Source organism: Lampetra fluviatilis, chromosome 28 (genome assembly GCF_964198595.1).
Source record: "Lampetra fluviatilis chromosome 28, kcLamFluv1.1, whole genome shotgun sequence".
In the NCBI taxonomy this organism is placed as follows: Eukaryota; Metazoa; Chordata; class Hyperoartia; order Petromyzontiformes; family Petromyzontidae; genus Lampetra; species Lampetra fluviatilis.
In genome coordinates, this window is record NC_136302.1 from 4,469,466 (window position 1) to 4,489,573 (window position 20,108).

At 47.8% G+C, this 20,108-nt stretch overlaps 1 protein-coding gene across 12 annotated transcripts in view; it reads right to left on the bottom strand.

The window, feature by feature from the left end:
• LOC144942709 (calmodulin-binding transcription activator 1-like) overlaps positions 1-20,108 on the bottom strand; it is a 529,165-nt gene that overhangs the window by 19,595 nt on the left and 489,462 nt on the right. For 9 of the 12 annotated variants that reach the window (XM_078869566.1, XM_078869558.1, XM_078869562.1 and 6 more), the window contains 3 exons: positions 19,130-19,317; positions 17,162-17,408; positions 12,083-12,154 (listed from right to left, as the gene is read on the bottom strand). In XM_078869566.1, coding sequence (XP_078725692.1) covers positions 12,083-12,154; positions 17,162-17,408; positions 19,130-19,317 — 507 coding nt within the window. The remainder of the gene's footprint in view (positions 1-12,082; positions 12,155-17,161; positions 17,409-19,129; positions 19,318-20,108) is intronic. The other 3 variants (XM_078869559.1, XM_078869557.1, XM_078869561.1) reach the window with 2 other exon arrangements.

Below are 20,108 nucleotides of genomic sequence, written 5' to 3' on the forward strand. Positions count from 1 at the left end.
CTTTGGCATGCAGTGGCTAAGCATGCGGGTGACGTGACCCAGCCAAAGCAAACTATACCTGCGGAGGAGCTCACGGTGATTCTTTAAAGGGGTACATGTTGCGCAAGAATAGAGAAGAGAGGGAATGGCTGTGGCTGAGAAGACTAAGAGCTGCATATAGAGTGATAGTTCCATAAAGCGTTTAACAGACTGTTGGGGAAAATTCCATTAGTGAGCACCTATAAAGGCGGGCATGGCACATGAGTGGGTAAGTGGTCATCATCACATTGGGTACTCATTTGAGGCTGAGTCGTCCTAGGAGAGGCCCAGGACCAGTTCAGATAATCGTCACTGGTGTTTGCTATGAGCGGGATTCGAACTCAGGTTGCCGGGATAGTAGTGCAGCCTGCTAACTACTCCCCAACTATATACAAAGAGAAAAATCCCATGTATCGCCTTTACAGGCTGTTGGGGCACAAACATGTATTAACTTAAGATGTGATAAGTAAGCTTTCAAAACTTAATTTCATGTTAAGTATTTGCCAACAAATGTGTCTAAAGCGGTCGCAGATGACACACCCATACAAGTTTTAATTACTGGAGAAACCAGGAAAGTACTTAAAACACAATTTGCACTGAAATGGTATTCTTATTAACAGATGTTTCAAATGCTACGTAAGTTAAATATACATATGTATGCTATGACCTATCATGTGTTTGGAGTGGAGAGCAGTGACACAGTGGTTAGTGCACTGCACTCCGAATCCAGTGACCTGGGTATGAATCTTGACCATGGCAAACATCGGTAGTCAGTGATGTCTGAATTCGTCCTCGGCTCCCGACTTTAAAACATGTACTGAACCTCCGACAACACCATAAGGAAGCCTTCATTCAGCAGTCGATGAACAAAAGTGTTGTAAACTATTATCAAATATTGTGCCGTCTGTGTACATACAAAACTTGACCTAAAAAAAAAGTACACAATCAATAACGTTTAAACACTTTTTTTTACACGATTTGTTTTTCCTCGTTTGGAGAGTAACCATTTATAAATGTTTCAGTTGGCGTTTGTCTTTTCGTTTATTCTGAGTGGCTAGATCGCCGAGGCAGCAACGATTTATAAAAAAAAGTCCGGCGTTCCATATGCCCATTTGTCCGTCCACTTAATTATAAAAAAAAGACTTTCAGAAGGCATGAATAATACAAAAAAAAGTTATAAAGTGGACACCCCCCAGGTGCGGTGGTAAAAAGTTGATCCAATAGGTTTTCCAAAATTGTTGACTCCCCCAAAAAGGGATTCACCCCCCCCCCCCGCCAAAAAATAAATGTATTGTGCAGGCATATATACTTACAATAGTCAGTAATATCTATATATACGTACACACCCTACATACAATAGTTAGTAGTATCTACATATATACTTACACACCCTACATTAAATAGTCAGTAGTATCTACATATATGCCTACACACCCTACATACAATAGTTAGTAGTATCTACATATATACTTACACACCCTACATACAATAGAATCAGTTGTATCTGCACACATTTGGGAGGGGGGAAGAAGAGGACATCAGTGGGGGTGGTTGGCGAGGCACAGAGCGCTGAGAAGCCCTCCGTAGGAGATAGAATAAGGCGGTCGTAGGCCGCCGAAATTCTAGTTTATCACAATTTTTATTAATAATAATAAAACCTACCACCATTATTAATAATGCCTTTTAACAGAAATTACATAGTGGGCAAATATATTGGAAAATGGCCATTCTTCAGTGTTCTGCTATTGCACAACACTGCCACAGCAGTCTATTATATTTAAGTTAAGCAATATGTCATCTAACAGTGTGTAGGAGAACTTCAACATTTCATATATTTCCATTATAGGGCACAGTATCAGTGCTCAACGTAATCAGTTACTTTTAACGTGTTACTTTCACACTACTGCCACTGCAGTCCTTTTATGACGTGTTGTTAAATTAAAGCTTTAAGAACGATATATCTTGATGGTATTTTAACGTTTACGGTGAAAAAAAAGAGAAGTATACACACGGAATGTAAAAGTCAAAGATACTACGTCGTACATAAAGGCAACTGAAACTATGCAGAAGCATACCAGTTTTGCAAGATAACGAATGCTCTTTCTACAGATATGATCTCGTTAAACAATTTTTTAAAGTTTTTTTAGATTTACTACTGGAAATTTATCTCGCAAGGTAAAACTTAATATCAAAGCGTGAAAACAAGTTGCTATCGTCTCGCTTTGTAGATCAGGCAACTTAAACAAAACCTCTAATCTCTCAAGATTTTAAATGTCATCTTTGGATTAAATCAGCTTTGCAGAGCTGGCATCGACCAAGATCCTGGTTGTTATTATTATACGTGGACGTGTGCCATGTCTGTGTTTGCCAAATAATCGCCCTTGTATGGGCAGGGGTTCCATTTAAGTTGTACGGATTGGCCCTCTTGTTACAGCCCTAAATATAACTCAAAATCCGAACGCATGTAAATATTACATGTGTAGTGGTGATACGCGCTGGGTGTATATGTCGTGTGCCAGCGCGTATGTACGGGTGTGTGTGTGGTGACGCGCGCTGACGGGGAGGAGCAGGCGTCAGTGCGCGGGTGGGGGTAGTGCTGCTGATTGGCTGTGTGCCGGTGACGCGCCCAGAGGGAGTGATCGGGTAGCAGCGCGGTGTGATTGGTCGGGGAGTGGAAACACGCGCTGAGCGGAACCGGATCGTAGGGATAGCGCGTGGGGATTGGGTAACTGAGGAGCGGTGCCGACGTTGAGGTCCGCATCCGCTCCGTCTCCCGGGAAGAAGGGGTATATAAGGTGATGCACAGAGGAGCAGGGGCGGAAGTGGAACCATCTAAGAATGAAGACGAAGGTGCAGAGATAGAGCCCGGAGAGGAGAGTAATGGAGGGTAGAGGAGAGTAAGGTATAAGTGTGTAGCCAGCGAGAGAGAACGGTCTACACGAGCTGAGTAACGTATAGTGTGTAGCCAGCGAGAGAGAACGGTCTACACGAGCTGAGTAACGTATAGTGTGTAGCCAGCGAGATAGAACGGTCTACACGAGCTGAGTAATGTATAGTGTGTAGCCAGCGAGAGAGAACGGTCTACACGAGCTGAGTAATGTATAGTGTGTAGCCAGCGAGAGAGAACGGTCTACACGAGCTGAGTAATGTATAGTGTGTAGCCAGCGAGAGAGAACGGTCTACACGAGCCGAGTATGCATACGGTGTAGCCAGCGAGAGAGGAAGGTCTACACGAGCCGAGTATGCATACGGTGTAGCCAGAGAGAGAGATGCAAAGTCTACACGAGGCGAGTGGAGAGTGTAGCAGAGGCGCAGAGTCTACACGAGGCGAGAGAGGAGTGTAGCCGAGGCGCGGAGTCTACACGAGGCACAGAGAGCCGGCAGCACAGAATCCAGAGTCAAGAGAAGCGCATTGTGAAGAAGAGAGGCCACGCGTTGTATTGTTACAAGTCAAGATTTAATAAAAGAAGTGTGTTCCCGTCAAGGAGTTTCCTGCCGTCATTTTCCAATACTTCATCTGGTGTCAGAAGTGAAACGGGCTTCCAAGTATGGAGACGAGGAAGACCCGTAGGACCCACGGGATTGACCGCGAGGAAGACCTGGACGACTCGGGGCCGCTGGTGGCGGGGGGTGAGGAAGAGGACTTGCCCACGCTGCAGGGTCCGTCGACGGCGCCGGCCGAGCGACCGGGGACAGACGCCGGGCTTCGTGAGGCGCACTCCCGACTGGCGGAGCTGCTGCTCGCCGCCGCGTCCATCTTGGCGGAGATCAGCTCGTCGGGAGGAGCGGGGACGGTGGGGGACATTTTACAAGGTCGCCCCGCAGATTCCCGCCAAAACGAATGGGGGATTCCCGCCATTGCGCCTGGGCCTACTTTTGGCGGGAACGGCGAGCGCCACGTGGTGGTGGGTTCCCAAGCGCGCGCATCGACGTCATCAGCGCGCGAGGGGGTCCGCCATCTTACGTCTGCTGCTGGAGCCGCCATCTTAGACACCGACGGACAGGCGGAGAGGAACCACGAGGCGGATGACTTCATTTTTCAGCAGCGCCTGCCCACGTTGTCAGCCTTCAAGGCGGAAGGCGGAGACTGGGGCCAATTTCAGCGAAGGTTTTTGGCGCATCAAGAGATGTCAGCGTGGTCCGATGCTACGGCGCTGCGGGCATTGCCCGCCATGCTGGACGACGATGCGCTCGCGGCCTTCAGGGCTGCACGGAAGTCGGACCGCTCCACGCTGAAGGATGCGCTGGGTTTGTTGGCCAGGGTCTACGGGCCTCCCTCTACGTGCCGCCATCAGTTCTACGCAAGACGGAAAGCGGCCACGGAGACCGCGCTGGCCTATCGCACGGCGTTGCTGGCTCTTGCTGATGCTGCGTTCCCTCGGATGGACGAGGAGGGCCAAGACGCGATGGTTTTGGAGCAGCTGCTCAAGTTGGCGCAGGACCTGGGGGTCCCTATCAACACAGCTGACGAGATTGATATTTCTTCTTTGAGAGTCGCCACGAGTATTCAAGCGCACGAGGCCCTGCAACGGAAGCAAGGCGTTGGTTGCAACGCTGCTGTCGTCGCAGCCCCGGGTTTGGTGGTCGCCGAACCCCAAGTCGTCAGCCCACGAGAGGAGGCGTTCGCCACGGGACGACCAGGGGACTGGAGGCCGGGGGCCCGGTCGCCTCTGCGATCGGGCCGAAAGTCGGAGCAACCAAGATCTACTCCGACCCTCGTCACGTGCTATAACTGCGGTCTCCGGGGCCACGTGGCGTCCGGGTGCCGCGCTCCGCGGCAGCGCGCCATGGGAGCTCGGCTGGACGACGACCGAGAGCCCAAGTCATCTCTACAATCCCCGGCAAGTCGCGGCACCTCACACGCTCGGCCTGTTTATTCGGCACACATGGGACGCCGCGTTGCGGCGGAGGAGGGCCGGTTAAGGTTCGGGGATTCGGTTCGGCGAGGGGGGTTCGGCCGGGACCAGGGAGACATTGAATGGGCGGAATTGGGGCATAGAATTGTGGCTGCTTCGGCGGGTTCATCCGTTGTTACGGGATCTATTGATGGGGTTGAGATTAGGGTGTTAGTGGACACGGGGGCATCGGCAACTATTATATCGGACCTCATTTATAATATTCTTCCGGTCCAATGTCGTCCGCTGCTTCCAGTGGATGTGCCATTTTACGCCGCTAATGGGGGATCGTTGGGCATTATCGGTCAGGTTAGGGCGTCCATTTGCATTGGAGATATCAAATTGTCGGGACCCGTTTTCGTTTCGTCTTCTTTGGCAGTTCCGTGTCTTTTGGGCACTGACTTTTTGGCTAAAATGCCCATTAAAATTCTTATCGATCAACGATGCATTGAACTGCCATCGGGTCGCCGGATTTCATTTTTGACGGGCCCTACTGACATTCGGACGGCGTGCGCTACGATACAAGCGGTGGCGACGCAGACAGTGCAAGTGCCCCCGGGTTCACAGATGTTGATTCCCCTCCGGTTGCGGAAACCATGGGTGAGGGAGGCTTCGGGACAGAGTATGCTTTTGGGTCCTTCTAACAAGGCTGTCGGGGGTCTTGATTTATCGGTGGCTCACACTTTGGTGCGGGCTGACAGGGATCCGTTTGTGATGGTTTTGAACGCGGGGTCGCGACCAGCTGTCATTCCGCAGGGCACCGTGCTGGCTCACGCGGCGCAGGTCCCTGGGGATGATGGGTTGGTTGCGCAGGTGGGCTCGAGCCCCGCGCGGAACGTTGAGCCAAGGGAAGACCTTGAGTGGGTCCATTCGTTATGTGCCGCCTCGGACGATTTGTCGGCGGCGCAGTTGGGTGCGCTGCGCGAGTTGCTCATTGAATTCTCTGATGTATTCAGTAAACATAAGTATGACATTGGGTGCACGGATTTGTTGCACCATCACATTGAAACGGGCGATGCGGCGCCGGTCAGGCTAAATCCCTTCCGACTGAGTCCCGTGGAGAAGGAACATGTTCAGTCGGCTGTTAACGATATGCTAGAAGCCGATATTATTTCGCCCTCCTCTAGCCCGTGGGGAGCGCCTATTGTGCTGGTTAAGAAGCAGGACGGGTCCCTGCGATTCTGCGTTGATTTCCGTCGCCTGAATAAGATCTCTGTGGCTGACGCGTATCCGCTCCCCAGGATGGATGAGTCCCTCGATGCATTGTCTGGTGCGCGATATTTTTCGACTCTTGATTTGTTATCGGGGTTTTGGCAGTTGCCGCTCGACGAAGAGTCGAAACCTAAGACAGCATTTCGGACTCCAGGGGGGCTGTTCCAGTTTAACCGGTTACCCATGGGACTTCACTCCTCTCCAGCGACGTTTCAGCGACTTATGGAGCTGGTTTTGTCGGGCTTGCAGTGGGATACATGCTTGATTTATATGGACGATGTCATTGTTTTCAGTAAAACGTTTGAGGAACACCTCCGGCGATTGAGAGGGGTGTTCTTGCGAATGCGATCGGCTAAGTTGAAATTTAAACCGGCCAAATGTCACCTCCTTCGTAGGTCCGTTAGATACTTGGGTCACATTGTCGATTCTTCGGGGATCTCCACCGATCCCGCGAAGACGGATTGTGTCGGTTCGTGGCCGACACCTACGTCCGTTTCCGACGTGCGTAGTTTCATCGGGTTTGCTTCTTATCATCGGCGGTTCGTTGAGCACTTCGCCACTATTGCAAAACCCTTGCACGCTCTAACGGCGAAGGGAGTGAAGTTCAAATGGGGACCGGAGGAGGAGGCCGCGTTTCGCTCCCTCCGGGACGCCTTGGTGGGTGCCCCACCCTTGTGTTATCCCGATTTTGCCAGTCCCTTTTTGCTGGACACGGATGCTAGCAACACGGGCATTGGGGGGGTGCTATCCCAAGTCGTTGGGGGTGTCGAAAGAGTTGTCGCCTACGGTAGTAGGGTGTTGTCTCCGGCGGAGCAGCGCTACTGTGTCACCCGTCGCGAGCTGCTTGCCATTGTTTTTTTTGTGCAGCAGTTTAGGCCATATCTTTATGGTCGTCACTTTACAGTCAGAACGGACCACGCGGCGCTACAGTATTCATTGAGGGTCGCCCAGCCCTCGGGCCAGTTGTCGCGTTGGTTGGAAGTCCTCCAGGACTATCAGTTTACGACTACGTACCGTAAGGGGTTGCGACACACGAATGCCGATTGCTTGTCGCGGTTGTTGCCTTGTGATGAATGCGCGTGTTTGTCGGGATCGGCGCGCTGTAAACCGACGCTTGCGGGGGAGATGGGGGCACTGGCTGCGACAGCGGGCGCACCGATCGGGGATGATTCCACTGCCTCTCAGGGTCGGGACTCGCTGCTCTCGCTGTCGCTCAGCGAATGGGGCCGCCTCCAGATGGCGGACAGCTCGCTGCTAGCATTGCGCCGCAAGGTTGGGGGTCCCGAGGAGGACCAGGAGCGTACCGGCTCCTATGTACTTGAGCGGGGCGTGTTATTGAAATGGGACAGTTTGTCCCGGCGGAACGCACTCGTGGTGCCTTCCGCTGTGAGGGGGAGGGTTGTCTTGGTGGCACACGAACGCCTCTTGCACTTGGGAGTTAACAAGACGCTTGCCCTGCTTCAGCGTGACTATTACTGGCCGGGAATGGGAAGTGATGTGGTGCATATTCTGAAGGGGTGCGTTGAGTGCGCCAGGCGTAAACCACCGGCCGTGGCAGCTAATCCACCGCTGCAATCTATTCAGGTCTCGCGTACCAACGAGCTCGTTGCACTCGATATTTTGGGGCCCTTCCCAGTCACGCCGAGAGGGAATAAATATTTGTTAGTGGGGGTCGAATACTTTACCCGATGGCCTATGGCGTGGCCTCTCGCTAACCAGTCGGCAGCGGCTGTGACGGATGCCTTCGTCCAGGGCTATGTCCTGGACAAGGGGGCTCCCGAACGCCTGCTGACCGACCAAGGTAAAAATTTTTCGAGTAAATTGTTGCAAGAGGTGTGCGATCTGTTGGGTACCAAGAAGGTGCGTACCTCCCCGTACCACCCGCAGACTGACGGGATGGTGGAGAGACTCCACAAAACCTTGACTTCCATGCTGTGCCAGCAGGTGTGCGAGGCACATGTAGATTGGGACCTGCAGGTCCCGGGAGTCCTTGCCGCGTATAGAATGGCCCCCCATGCAGCTACGGGGTTTTCCCCATTCTATTTGATGTACGGTCGGGAAGCTGACCCGCCAATAGAAACGCAACTTGGCCTGTCCGCTCCACGAACTAATTCTAATTTGGCGGAACATATTAAGTTTAATATTCACAAGCTGACAGAGGCGAGGGAGGACGCGCGGCTTAATTCGCGGGCTCGCCAAATTGCTAATGAACGGTTGCGGGCACGGAAGGTGTCCATGCACGAATGGAAACCAGGTGACAGGGCCTGGCTGCATTGCCCTCAGGCACCCTTGGCTACGTCGCCTAAATTGTTGAGACCGTGGAGGGGACCCGTGGAGGTCGTGCGCGTTGCACGGCCCCAGTGCGTTCAGATAAAGTGGGGAAAGCGCCGGTGGTACGTTCACCCCTCCCGACTGAAACCGTTCTCGCCTCCATATGGCCTCCCCTTGTGTCGTGATGGCCGGGCGTGTGACGTGACCGGCGACCCAGAGGGGGAAATGTCTCTGCCTGATCCACACGTATTTTCGCCTGATCTGCTCCCAGGTGTCTCGGAACTGACAGCTGCCGATCACCGGCGGCCGGATCTCCGCGGCGGGGCCGGCCCTTTCAGGCCCGTTCCGCGCCGTCTGGAGCAGCCGGAACCGCCGGACGGTCGTCAGTGTCCCGCCCCATACGATGGACCAGCCAGACGGACTCGCGCCAGGTCGTGCTACTTTGCATGACCTGCCTCGTGAGGAGTCGGGGCAGTTGGAGCGCCTCGTCACTGCGTGTAGTCGCAGGGACGTGGGGCGCGTTCGTTTCGAATTTGCTCGTATCGTGTTATTGTTGACTTTTCGGGTTCATTGTCAATCTGTACATAGTTATTCTTGTTGTTGTTGTTGTGGTGTTATGTTACGGGGCACACTCGGGGGGTTACGGGGTTTTTTTTTGTTGGTTGTCGTTTTATCGTCGCGGTTGGTTGTTGTTAGCAGCCGGGCCGGCTGCGAGCTATGTGGGAGGGGGTGATGTAGTGGTGATACGCGCTGGGTGTATATGTCGTGTGCCAGCGCGTATGTACGGGTGTGTGTGTGGTGACGCGCGCTGACGGGGAGGAGCAGGCGTCAGTGCGCGGGTGGGGGTAGTGCTGCTGATTGGCTGTGTGCCGGTGACGCGCCCAGAGGGAGTGATCGGGTAGCAGCGCGGTGTGATTGGTCGGGGAGTGGAAACACGCGCTGAGCGGAACCGGATCGTAGGGATAGCGCGTGGGGATTGGGTAACTGAGGAGCGGTGCCGACGTTGAGGTCCGCATCCGCTCCGTCTCCCGGGAAGAAGGGGTATATAAGGTGATGCACAGAGGAGCAGGGGCAGAAGTGGAACCATCTAAGAATGAAGACGAAGGTGCAGAGATAGAGCCCGGAGAGGAGAGTAATGGAGAGTAGAGGAGAGTAAGGTATAAGTGTGTAGCCAGCGAGAGAGAACGGTCTACACGAGCTGAGTAATGTATAGTGTGTAGCCAGCGAGAGAGAACGGTCTACACGAGCTGAGTAATGTATAGTGTGTAGCCAGCGAGAGAGAACGGTCTACACGAGCTGAGTAATGTATAGTGTGTAGCCAGCGAGAGAGAACGGTCTACACGAGCTGAGTAATGTATAGTGTGTAGCCAGCGAGAGAGAACGGTCTACACGAGCTGAGTAATGTATAGTGTGTAGCCAGCGAGAGAGAACGGTCTACACGAGCCGAGTATGCATACGGTGTAGCCAGCGAGAGAGGAAGGTCTACACGAGCCGAGTATGCATACGGTGTAGCCAGAGAGAGAGATGCAAAGTCTACACGAGGCGAGTGGAGAGTGTAGCAGAGGCGCAGAGTCTACACGAGGCGAGAGAGGAGTGTAGCCGAGGCGCGGAGTCTACACGAGGCACAGAGAGCCGGCAGCACAGAATCCAGAGTCAAGAGAAGCGCATTGTGAAGAAGAGAGGCCACGCGTTGTATTGTTACAAGTCAAGATTTAATAAAAGAAGTGTGTTCCCGTCAAGGAGTTTCCTGCCGTCATTTTCCAATACTTCACATGTGGTCGTATGTCTGCTGTCGTGTCAGCATTGATGTGTACGTGAAATGCATATTCCACAGAATTAGTGTACAGTCACAACAAATAAATGATAGCGGTTAGTAAATAATCATCAGTTTGTCACTTATGGGCAAAAACGTACGTTAAATTTGGATTGCTCGAAGGGTTAGCGACGGTTATGCTCTTAAATGCAATAAATGTATGAGCTGATCGACTGTTCGATGTTTAAAATAAAATGACAAGAACAAGTGCAGGCTCGTTGGACCTGGCAATACAATGGGCTCTGTCATGTATTGGATGAACATGCCGTGTCAGTAAATTCGCTTGCCATAAAACACAAGCAGATGCTTATCCGTCTGTTGATGCTAGTTGTAATTATTGGCGAAACGTCGTACTCAGATGGTAAATGTTGTGGATTTGCTCTCCAACACACCGGTGTGCTGTACTTGTAACGAATTGGCACGTTCTGTTTACGTGACAAACCTTACTCATTGGTTGTGTCGGGAGGTGGCAGGTTTAACGACACATTTATATCTACACAATCTCACCCAAAAAACTCTATTATTGAAGATGCTTATGCTACAACGTTTCGTTTTTTTGTAGGTTCTGTCTCCCGTGCTGTAATTCTGTCACAGTGAAACTAACCATATGAACACAGATGCTTGTCAGTCATATTTTGCATATGCAAATGTCGCGAGTGAAAATACCACGAAAAATGTATCCTATGCATACAATCGATGTTAACATTGTGAGTCGTATTCAAAAAGGCGATGCATTTTTGTGAAGTGAGATTTCATAGCAATGTATAATTCTACATGTATCATGTGTCAAATAAAAAATACATTTTAATTTAATTTCTAGCTGTACATGCCTAAGATCTTTGTATAAAGTATCTTGAGAAAGCCGTATGTAGAGAGGCAATGCCATTTCATATTGTTAATTATAATATATAAAAGCATATATACATTTTCTATACAGCGCCTGCATTTTGTTATCGAGCTAATTAACATTTTCTCTCACGTAATTCAGTGGTGCTTATTTCTAAGATAGATTGGCCAATTCCATACCAACAACCTAAGTGCAAAATTCTCTTAGTTTTTTATTTTTAAATCAGTGCTATTTAAGGGATATTTTCACTCAAAGACAGGAACAGTGCAATATGTAATGTACATGCACACACGGGTCAACATTTTAAAGACTGCAAAGCGTGTGAAAGCACACAATGGAATGTTACGGTAAAAGAAAAGGCACATTTGGACAATGCTAAAATATCCAAACAATACTCTTATATAAGCGCACAACTTTATCTATCTGTGCTGAATGCTGCACTTTCCGTCGTTTTCATACAGGGGGCGCTGCAAACCTACGCGCCCCCTGCATGAACGACGGAGGCGCAGGGACAGACGTTCGATTACGTTGGAATCGATCTGCAGACGGCGGTCTTCTCGCACAGCCAGCTCTATGTCGCCTTATCTCGATCGAACCGAACCCCCAGCAAGGCCATCTACTTAACGACGAGAGAAAATTCACACAAAATGTAGTTTTCAATGATGTCTTCCAGATGTAAAATGATATAAGCTTTTAATGAATAAATAAAATTATCTAATTCAAAACACAATACAATTAAAAGATGTTTCATTTTAAAACTTCAAAACGGAGCATCGGGTGCTCGCGTGAATGTGTCATTCGTGTGCAATTTTTTCCGTGACTTTCCTGGCCGAAGGCCATAAATGGTTGTGCTGAACAACCCAAAGTTTTTTGTATATTTACACTTAAACTTTAACCGACACCTCCCACGCTCTAGCCGATGGGAATGACAGCTGCAATTCTGTTCAATGGACAGACAAGCTCTCAATGTGTGCATTATACCCACAAAGATGTTGTCGCACAGTGGCCGAAGAGAATGGGTTTTACCTGTTTATACTTCCTGTAGCATCGCTGGATAACAGCTGCAGCCATGTCCTGTTGCTCCTTTAGACGCCGTCCCTGCAAAAGGGACCAACGTCATTCTTCAACCTTCACTGATTGACGTGGTATTTTGATGTGAATAGTGTCAAAGGATGTTTATTTCAATCCCTTATTGTAGCCATCGAGAGGATCTTTACACAACGTTGCTCTTGCTATTCGAAAGATAATATACATTGCGAAACTTGAATTTGCGTACAAAGATACAGAGAAAGGGAAGTAAAAAAAACCTGTTGCCAGATGCTCTTTATATTTTCCTTGAAGTTGATATCTTTTGCCTTCATGTACAGACTGGTTATATAAGAGGTAACACACAGACAAGGAGCCAGCAAAAGTGCTTCCATTTAACTTAGGCCAATCTGTAATTTGAAATACAAATGAGGACTTGAAATATGCTGCGGTGGAAAACCAGGGAAGACCATTGCACTCCAACAAGAAAATAATCAGCGTATTTAAAAAGGTATTTTACATTTAATATAGATGTGGCTTCAAGTAAATTACGTCTCTAAAGCGATGATTTAAACGTACGTTTTGTTACACAACATTGCTGTGTAACTCATTATTCTCGAGGTCTCTCAAAAAAACACCTGGTCTCAGAACTCCCACAGATTGTGCTAAGACCTGAAATCTCACACTGAATTGGTCAATGTAAAAAAAAAATCCATGTCCAGGAGATTAGGCCACCCCTGGGGGGATGGACAGGAGTTAATCACTGCTCTGCGGGACTTGATCTGGCAATAAGTTCACTTCGTGTGTCGAAGATAAACTTCCTTTGCAATTTTGTTCCCCTTCTACCCCCTTTAGTTTTGTTCTTCTCTCCTCATCCTTTCCTCCCTATATAAAATAAATAATCTGTGCTCTCGCTCGTGGTCCCCAACTTGGGTGGGGCAGTGAGCCCCAATTTTCACCTTCCCCTAAACCCAGGAGTAATGACCCTGGGACTTTTGTCCGCGCAGTTTCTGCGACTTCTTCCTATGTTGAATAATTTTTAAAAAATCCAGAGATAAAAAAAGGAAATACATTTGGTGACTCTTTGCTATACGATGCAATGATTGAAAGAGACCACAGCGGCAATATATTAACTACCTCGCCTGGTATACAGGAGGTTTGATCCCAGCCCCGACGCCCGTATATTTGGAGTTTGCATGTGCTCCCTGTGGTCATGTGGATTTTTCTCCGGGTCCTCTGGTTTTTCCCTCCACATTTCGAATCAACATCACGCGTTTAGATTATTTGGCTGCTATAAATGTCCACGTGAAAAGCCACTTCGTGGAGCTATCAATTGTGGCTAGGTAGCTTCTGAAAAAGAGCATTAGAGCGCAGTAGGCCATACCTGGTAAAATACAATTTTGTTTAGTTCAGTTTCGATACAAACTCTTGCCACTCAATTGCATGTGAAATTATTAACCGCTTAAGTGGACAACTGGTAAACCATTAGATTGGACTTCAAGCTAAGTTGTACTTTCCACGTAGCAAGTGTCAAATTGCCAATATGAGTCACTGTGAAGCAGCGGATTAAGAATGGCTCAAGGCAACAAAAGAAATCTGCACTCAATCAACCCGTGTCTCACGGTGATTCAAGGTCACATTCCGAGCATATTCACGGTTGTTTTTCATAAACGACAATGACGTTAAATCTGGAATTGAAACTAAGTTACACAACACTGTGTTTTTTGTTGTTTAATAAGTAATGTTTTAATTGTCTTAACATTTTCCTGTGAAACAAGCATCCTTAATCGTGTTGCAACATTTTTTTATAATAGTGTTGCTTGCATTGTTTTATTTACACGTTCAAATGTGCTTCTCCACGTACGTAAACGCCAAGGTCTCCCTTGACACGACTCCTGGTCTCAATGAGGTCTTTAGAGTAAAATTAAGGCCGCAATGGTTAGCACAGTACGCTCCAAACCCAACGATATGAGTTGTTTTCTGGTTATTGATAACATCGGCATGTATTTTTATTGTTATGAATTCCTACTTATTGAAAAAAAAGATTACCCTATCTATAACCACAGTTGAAAAGAGGTTCGAACTAGAAAGCAGCTTATAAGGTAAGTGGAGGTAACATAAAAACAACTGGAATTGGTGTTTTATGGAAAGTTTTCACAAGTAAATATGTTAAGATAGTTCAAATGTTTTAGTGGAAGCCCACCGAGATAAATGGTCTATATTTTAATGAGATAATTAACATACTTTTACGTGAGCTGTACTGCTACGTTTCTTGCATGTAATAAACACAAAAGTATGAAAGAGGCTATTTCAACGTGAACGTAATTGATAACGTAACCACGCGACACTACCTCTTCGCCCATCGACTTTGCATTTGTTGTTTTTTTACAACAAGAGAGCCAATGGCAGCCAAGTGGCCTTAAAGTTGCATTTCAATTGGGTCGTAAAACAGCAAAAATTACAGAACGCCACACTGACTCCTCTCACGCACGCATGTGGGCACGTGCGCACTGACATACTTATGCAAATTAGCGTGATGTGCACATCACGCACACACGCACGCATCTAGATAAAGAAAGATACCCCTACCCCGATATAGCCTTGAACTGACGATTATGGCAAGTGCTGTTCGCGAGCACCCAGTGGTGTCACGAGAGGGGTGCGGGGGGGTTCGGACCGCACTGGGTGACACCATCAGAGGGGGTGACACCAAAATGATTGCCTATGCAATTTTTGTGCAGTGTTTCAGCAGAAATGTATTCTTTTTACGAAAATATCCTTGTAGTTAGTTATAACAACAAAAATTTCGTAAGTCCAGCTTACATGTACACTATCAATATACCTACAAGGCTAAAACTCTGTGCTAATTTACTTTTTTAACCTTCTAATGCGCTCCGGTCAGAGCTGTCATTGTTACCCAACTACAGTGACGCTTCGAGTCACGTGGTTTCGTTTGCACGCGCTACCAGCACGCGCTATTGTGTTCGTCACTGCTCATGTTTTTATAGTCGCTGATTTTGTCAAATTTTCTGGTGTTTTAGCTACAATATTGTGGTAATTCGTATTTGTGAATCTATATCAATATCTTTTTTGAGAAAAAAGTAGTAATTAAAGGAAATATTTTTGAGAATAAAGTAAAGGAATAAAGTAAAGGAAATATCATTTAAAGGTGTAATTTTAATTTTGCTAGTTGTTCATGTCACTACTATTGCCATTACATTCAGTGATATACGGTAATTACGAATTACGAGTAACATGAGTACAAAACACATTACTAAGGATGCTGTATGGTCTGGTACGGGCAGAGAGGTCATATGAGGGGTGACACCATGAGTTACCGCACTGGGTGAAACCAACCCTCATGACGCCACTGCAAACTCCTATGAAGGTCGCCACGGTACACGAGGGAGACGGTGACCAGTACCACGTCCCAGCCGCCTTTGTCTCTCCAGTGGCAGTGTTTTACACACTGTACCGAGTACTCAATTGAAGCCGAGTCGACCGAGAGGAGGTCCAGGACCGGTTCGGATTATCGTCACTTGTGTTGCCCTTTGAGCGGGAATTGAACTCGTGTTGCCGGATTGGTAGCGCAGTGCGTTAACCACGACACTAGCGCTCCCGATATTGAGACACATGCACGCCCACTGTTGGTCCTAAGCCAGATTTGAACTCTACATGTAGCTATTTTGGACGATTTTTGACCCCCCCCCCCTTCGTCACACGACGTCACAAAAAGTCAGACCCCCCCCCTCAAATATGATGTCACAAAGCTGTGCCCACCCCCCCCCCCAAAAAAAATAAAACATGCTTCAAATCGCTTTAAACTATTGTCATTGTAGTGCGTATTTAATGTGGCGCTGCACTCTGATGTTGTAGGAGAAAACATTTATTAAAAAGTCTATTTAATTAAGTAGACCGTGTTTATCTATATTTATTTAAAGTTGCGCATTTTGATGTGACGTCACATTTCTCAAACACCCCCCCCCCCCCCCTTCATCACACATCGTCACAAATGTCTGACCCCCTCCCCCTAGGTGCGTGACGTCATTTATGGACGGCCCCATAGTACAGCAGCTGTATAGTACAATATAATATAGTGCAACCACTAACATTTACAACCACCGTGTACAACCTTCCAACTCTGATTGAGGTGCCCCACAAAAGTATCACCCAAACAGGTAAGGGCACAAAAGCAGTTTAAGTATTGGGACTTACTTATAATTACACGGGTATAAAAGACAACACAATTAATACGAATATATATGTGAATATAATCGTGGTTATTTAGGTAGTTATGGTATTAGTCGATGTAAAATACAACTTAAGTGTCCTCATTAGCAGGCCCAAGGTAGCAGTGGGAATTCTACATTGTCATGGTTAGGTGTCAGCCTCAAAATAGGATGACTACTGTTGTCTTACCAGGATGTGATACACACATTGCCAACTCCCAAAGGATAAAGCCAATAACCAATTCACCAGAAGCTAGGAAGAGGTTTGAACCTCGATATGATAGGCAATCACCGCTATAGACTACTGCAGGGATAATTGTTGGGCAGCAGAGAGCAGTGCTGCAAAATCCATTGCTGTTCCGTACTTCTATGCTCCCACTTCGATGCTCGCCCCCTTCAATAACCTGCACTGCAGTGAGGTAACTAGTAATAATAACCCCCCACCACTGACATGGTGCGGGAAGGCTGCTATCCAGCAGTGGATTTACAAAGCGTTGTAAATAGTATTTTTTATATATATAGTTTTATACACACTTATTACAACTGTGTCCATTATGAGTGTCAAAACACATTTAAAAAATCCCTGGCGATAGCTATACCAGTCGCGCGTCGGTACGATGCACTTTTCATTTGCGTGCGGAAAACGTTCACGTCCGTAAACATTTCGTCGTAAACAAAAGAGAGAAAGGCACAAGATATAAATTATCTGGGTTGACCTCCGGTCAGAATCAGAACCGTGTCTGGCTCTTGCGCTCTCTAACCATGGCAACAACGGCAATAGCGTCAGTGGTAGCACAGCGGCGGCAGCAGCTGTGTCCACGGAGGGCAATGGCAAAATCCGCTCAAACACCTTGTACTTGCGGAAGGCCGTCTGGATGATCTTGGCCGCCTCGTAGAGCTCCCGCTGCTCATGGTCAGAGAGCGTCAGCTGAGAGAACTCGTTCTCCATCTTGCCGTTGGTGGAGGCATTGAGGAAGGCCGACCAGTCGGCCGCGGTGGGGGTCTCCACGCGCTCGAAGGCGATCTCGTTGAGCGGGGAGCTCACAGGGCTCTGGCTGGTGTTGGAGGCGGGCGTCAGCGGTTCATTGTACAGGGATCTGCACAAAAATGACAATGTGCTCGTGTTTTACACTTGGGGAGAAATACAATGAAATCGGAAATTAAATTTGTCAACTGTAAGTAAGCGATTCTGAACATTTGTTATCGGAAACCCTTTTGATCAGAGCACAGGAAAGCTCTTTGCAATAACGCCATTGTAAGTCTGTTGCAAAACTGGTTCAGAACTCAAGCATGGATCCCGGACATCTGCCGCTGGGTAACCGGGTCCAGGTCTTGGGGCCGGAGACACTGGTGAAACTGTGCTGACCGTATTGCTGCACAAGGCTTGTGCTCCGCTGGTATAGCAGCAGATCACCATGGGCAGGGTATCATAGATGGCATCGTTTGGGGTGCATTGAGGCTGGTACTGCACACTGCTTAGGCAAGAAAAATTAGCATTACGGTGGCGCTCACCTCTCGTTTACAACCCATGAACCAGGTAGTAGAAATTATAAATTCCACAGTGGGGTGCAAGTATCTCCAGAGAACAACCACTGTTGACTTCACCACAAAGTGGTAAGACTTTTATGAACTCCGGGGGGATTGATGGGTTGAGTCAATGCACCAACCCGTATTTGAACTCGCAACCTTTCCGATTGCAAGGTGCTGAGCCACCTGGCTAGTTCCTGAAAAATCAGGGCACCAAAACTATTATGTCGGAGGGACTACAATTCCTTTTCCATTTAATCTCTGAAATATTTCACAGTCTTCATCAATGAATTTAATCAAATCATTTTTTTTTGTATTCAAATTTTGGATTTGGACTGCCAGGAACAAGTTGATCCACTTCCCATAGTGATGACACATGACCAATGGTATGCCTGGGTAATTGAGATAAATGACTAGGTGAAGACAGGAACAGAGCTATCATCGCCAAAAGCCGGCTCTCTGGCAATCAAAGCACAACACTCGGCAGTTACTGCCAGTTCACTGTTGCTCTAAAATATAAAATATAACTCAAAATAGAACAAATATTGGAAACTTGCATATAAATAGGAGTCATACATTGAAATGTTTGAATAATCATCACTGAGCAATTAAGAGTACATGCAATGCAGGCTGTGTGCTGTGTGTGTGTGCCAAATGTGTTCAGTGCCAGCTCACAGTGTGTGAGTTGCAGTCAACCTTAATCAACACGGTCATCAAAGGCAATATGGAAAAACGCAGAAGGAAGTGGACTTTTTTCCATATTACTTCACAAATAATAATATAAATTATAACGTTCAATCATAAATTGTGACACAAAGAGAACCAGGGACAGGCAGACTTAGCATTTTAAACATGTATTGTAAAAATGCTCAGGCACAGAGAGCAACAGTTAGGAACTTTTAGAATTGTATGGCTTTATTGTTAATGCCCAAGGTTCAGAAACTCAGATTCTTAGCATTTTTCTGTTATAAGTCATCAGAAATGGCCAAAGCACCAAAATCCAGTCTAAGGCGGCATGAGGAATCTAAGGATTTAGTGTTAATACACAAGGCTCAGACTTTCAACTCAAGGCACTATGAGAATCCTTCGGGTACAATGGAAATGCCCGAGGCACACAAGAGACAAACTAAATCTGCCCCTGGATTCTAAGCATACCTTGATAATGTCTAAAGCTTAAGAGGAGGCACAGTTTACAAGAGCAACAATGCCACAGGAGAGCAGATATTCCCTCAATAAGCTACATAATCCAGCCTAGCCTCTGCCTGTGCTGCAGACTAAAGCCAGCTGTCACCTGTGCTGGGATAGGTTGGGCAGGTGGTCGACGTCCCCTAGGTAGCCAGCGAGCCAGGCCATGGTTTGGTTGATGGCGTGGTTTCCCTGCCTTTCTCGGAGGGGGGAGTCCATGGGTGTGAAGTTCTCCTGCTTGATCCTCTCCGGAGTGGCCTGTATTATTTGCTCGGCCAGCGTTATCATGTCCACCTGCGAGGGCACAGTGTGCAATTGCCTTGAGAGTACATTTTTAACACGGCGGCATTAATTATATCGAAGTGCACGTGTAACTTGCTATTCTTCCTCTGAAGGCTCCATAGGGTGCTGGTTGTGTAGCAAAATTGTATCCATTACTTCTTAAGTTTAAGAGCATTCACAGACCTAACATGTTTCAAAGCTCCTATTGTCATGCCACTGAATGTAATTAAATCAATCAATGAGACACTGAGCGAACCCCAAGCAGCGTCACATTTGGAAGGCAATCTCATGGCGGGATGCGTTGTTACTCAGCCGATGATGGGCATCTCCTGTTTGAACCGTAGCTGAAAGAACGAATCTTAACACACTCGTAATTGACGCTGCCCTCGAGAGGCAATAATAACCATCAATGTTTTGGAAAATTATGAATTATCCCTCTGCTATAAAAGGACCGCTGTCCAGAATGTCGTCTGTCGTATATAATGCTTCCAATTTATGCCAGTGTTAATAACGACTATGTTGTTGTTATTTGTGCAGCACTGTAATGTACCACTTGGGGGGGAGGGGGGGAGGTGGTAGAGCGGTTAGCGCGAAGCGCCACAAACCCGACAACCTGAGTTTGTTTCCCGCTCATGACCAATAAAACAATGCTACTTGGGAGATAAAGGCAGCTGGGCATGGTGCCGGCCACCCATGCCCTCGTGTGACGTGCTGACCTTAAGGCTATACGGGGGGGGGGGGGGGGGGTGGTAATTTTAGTTTTTTGTACCACTGGAAAAGCAACAAAGCAGTGGAATCGCTAA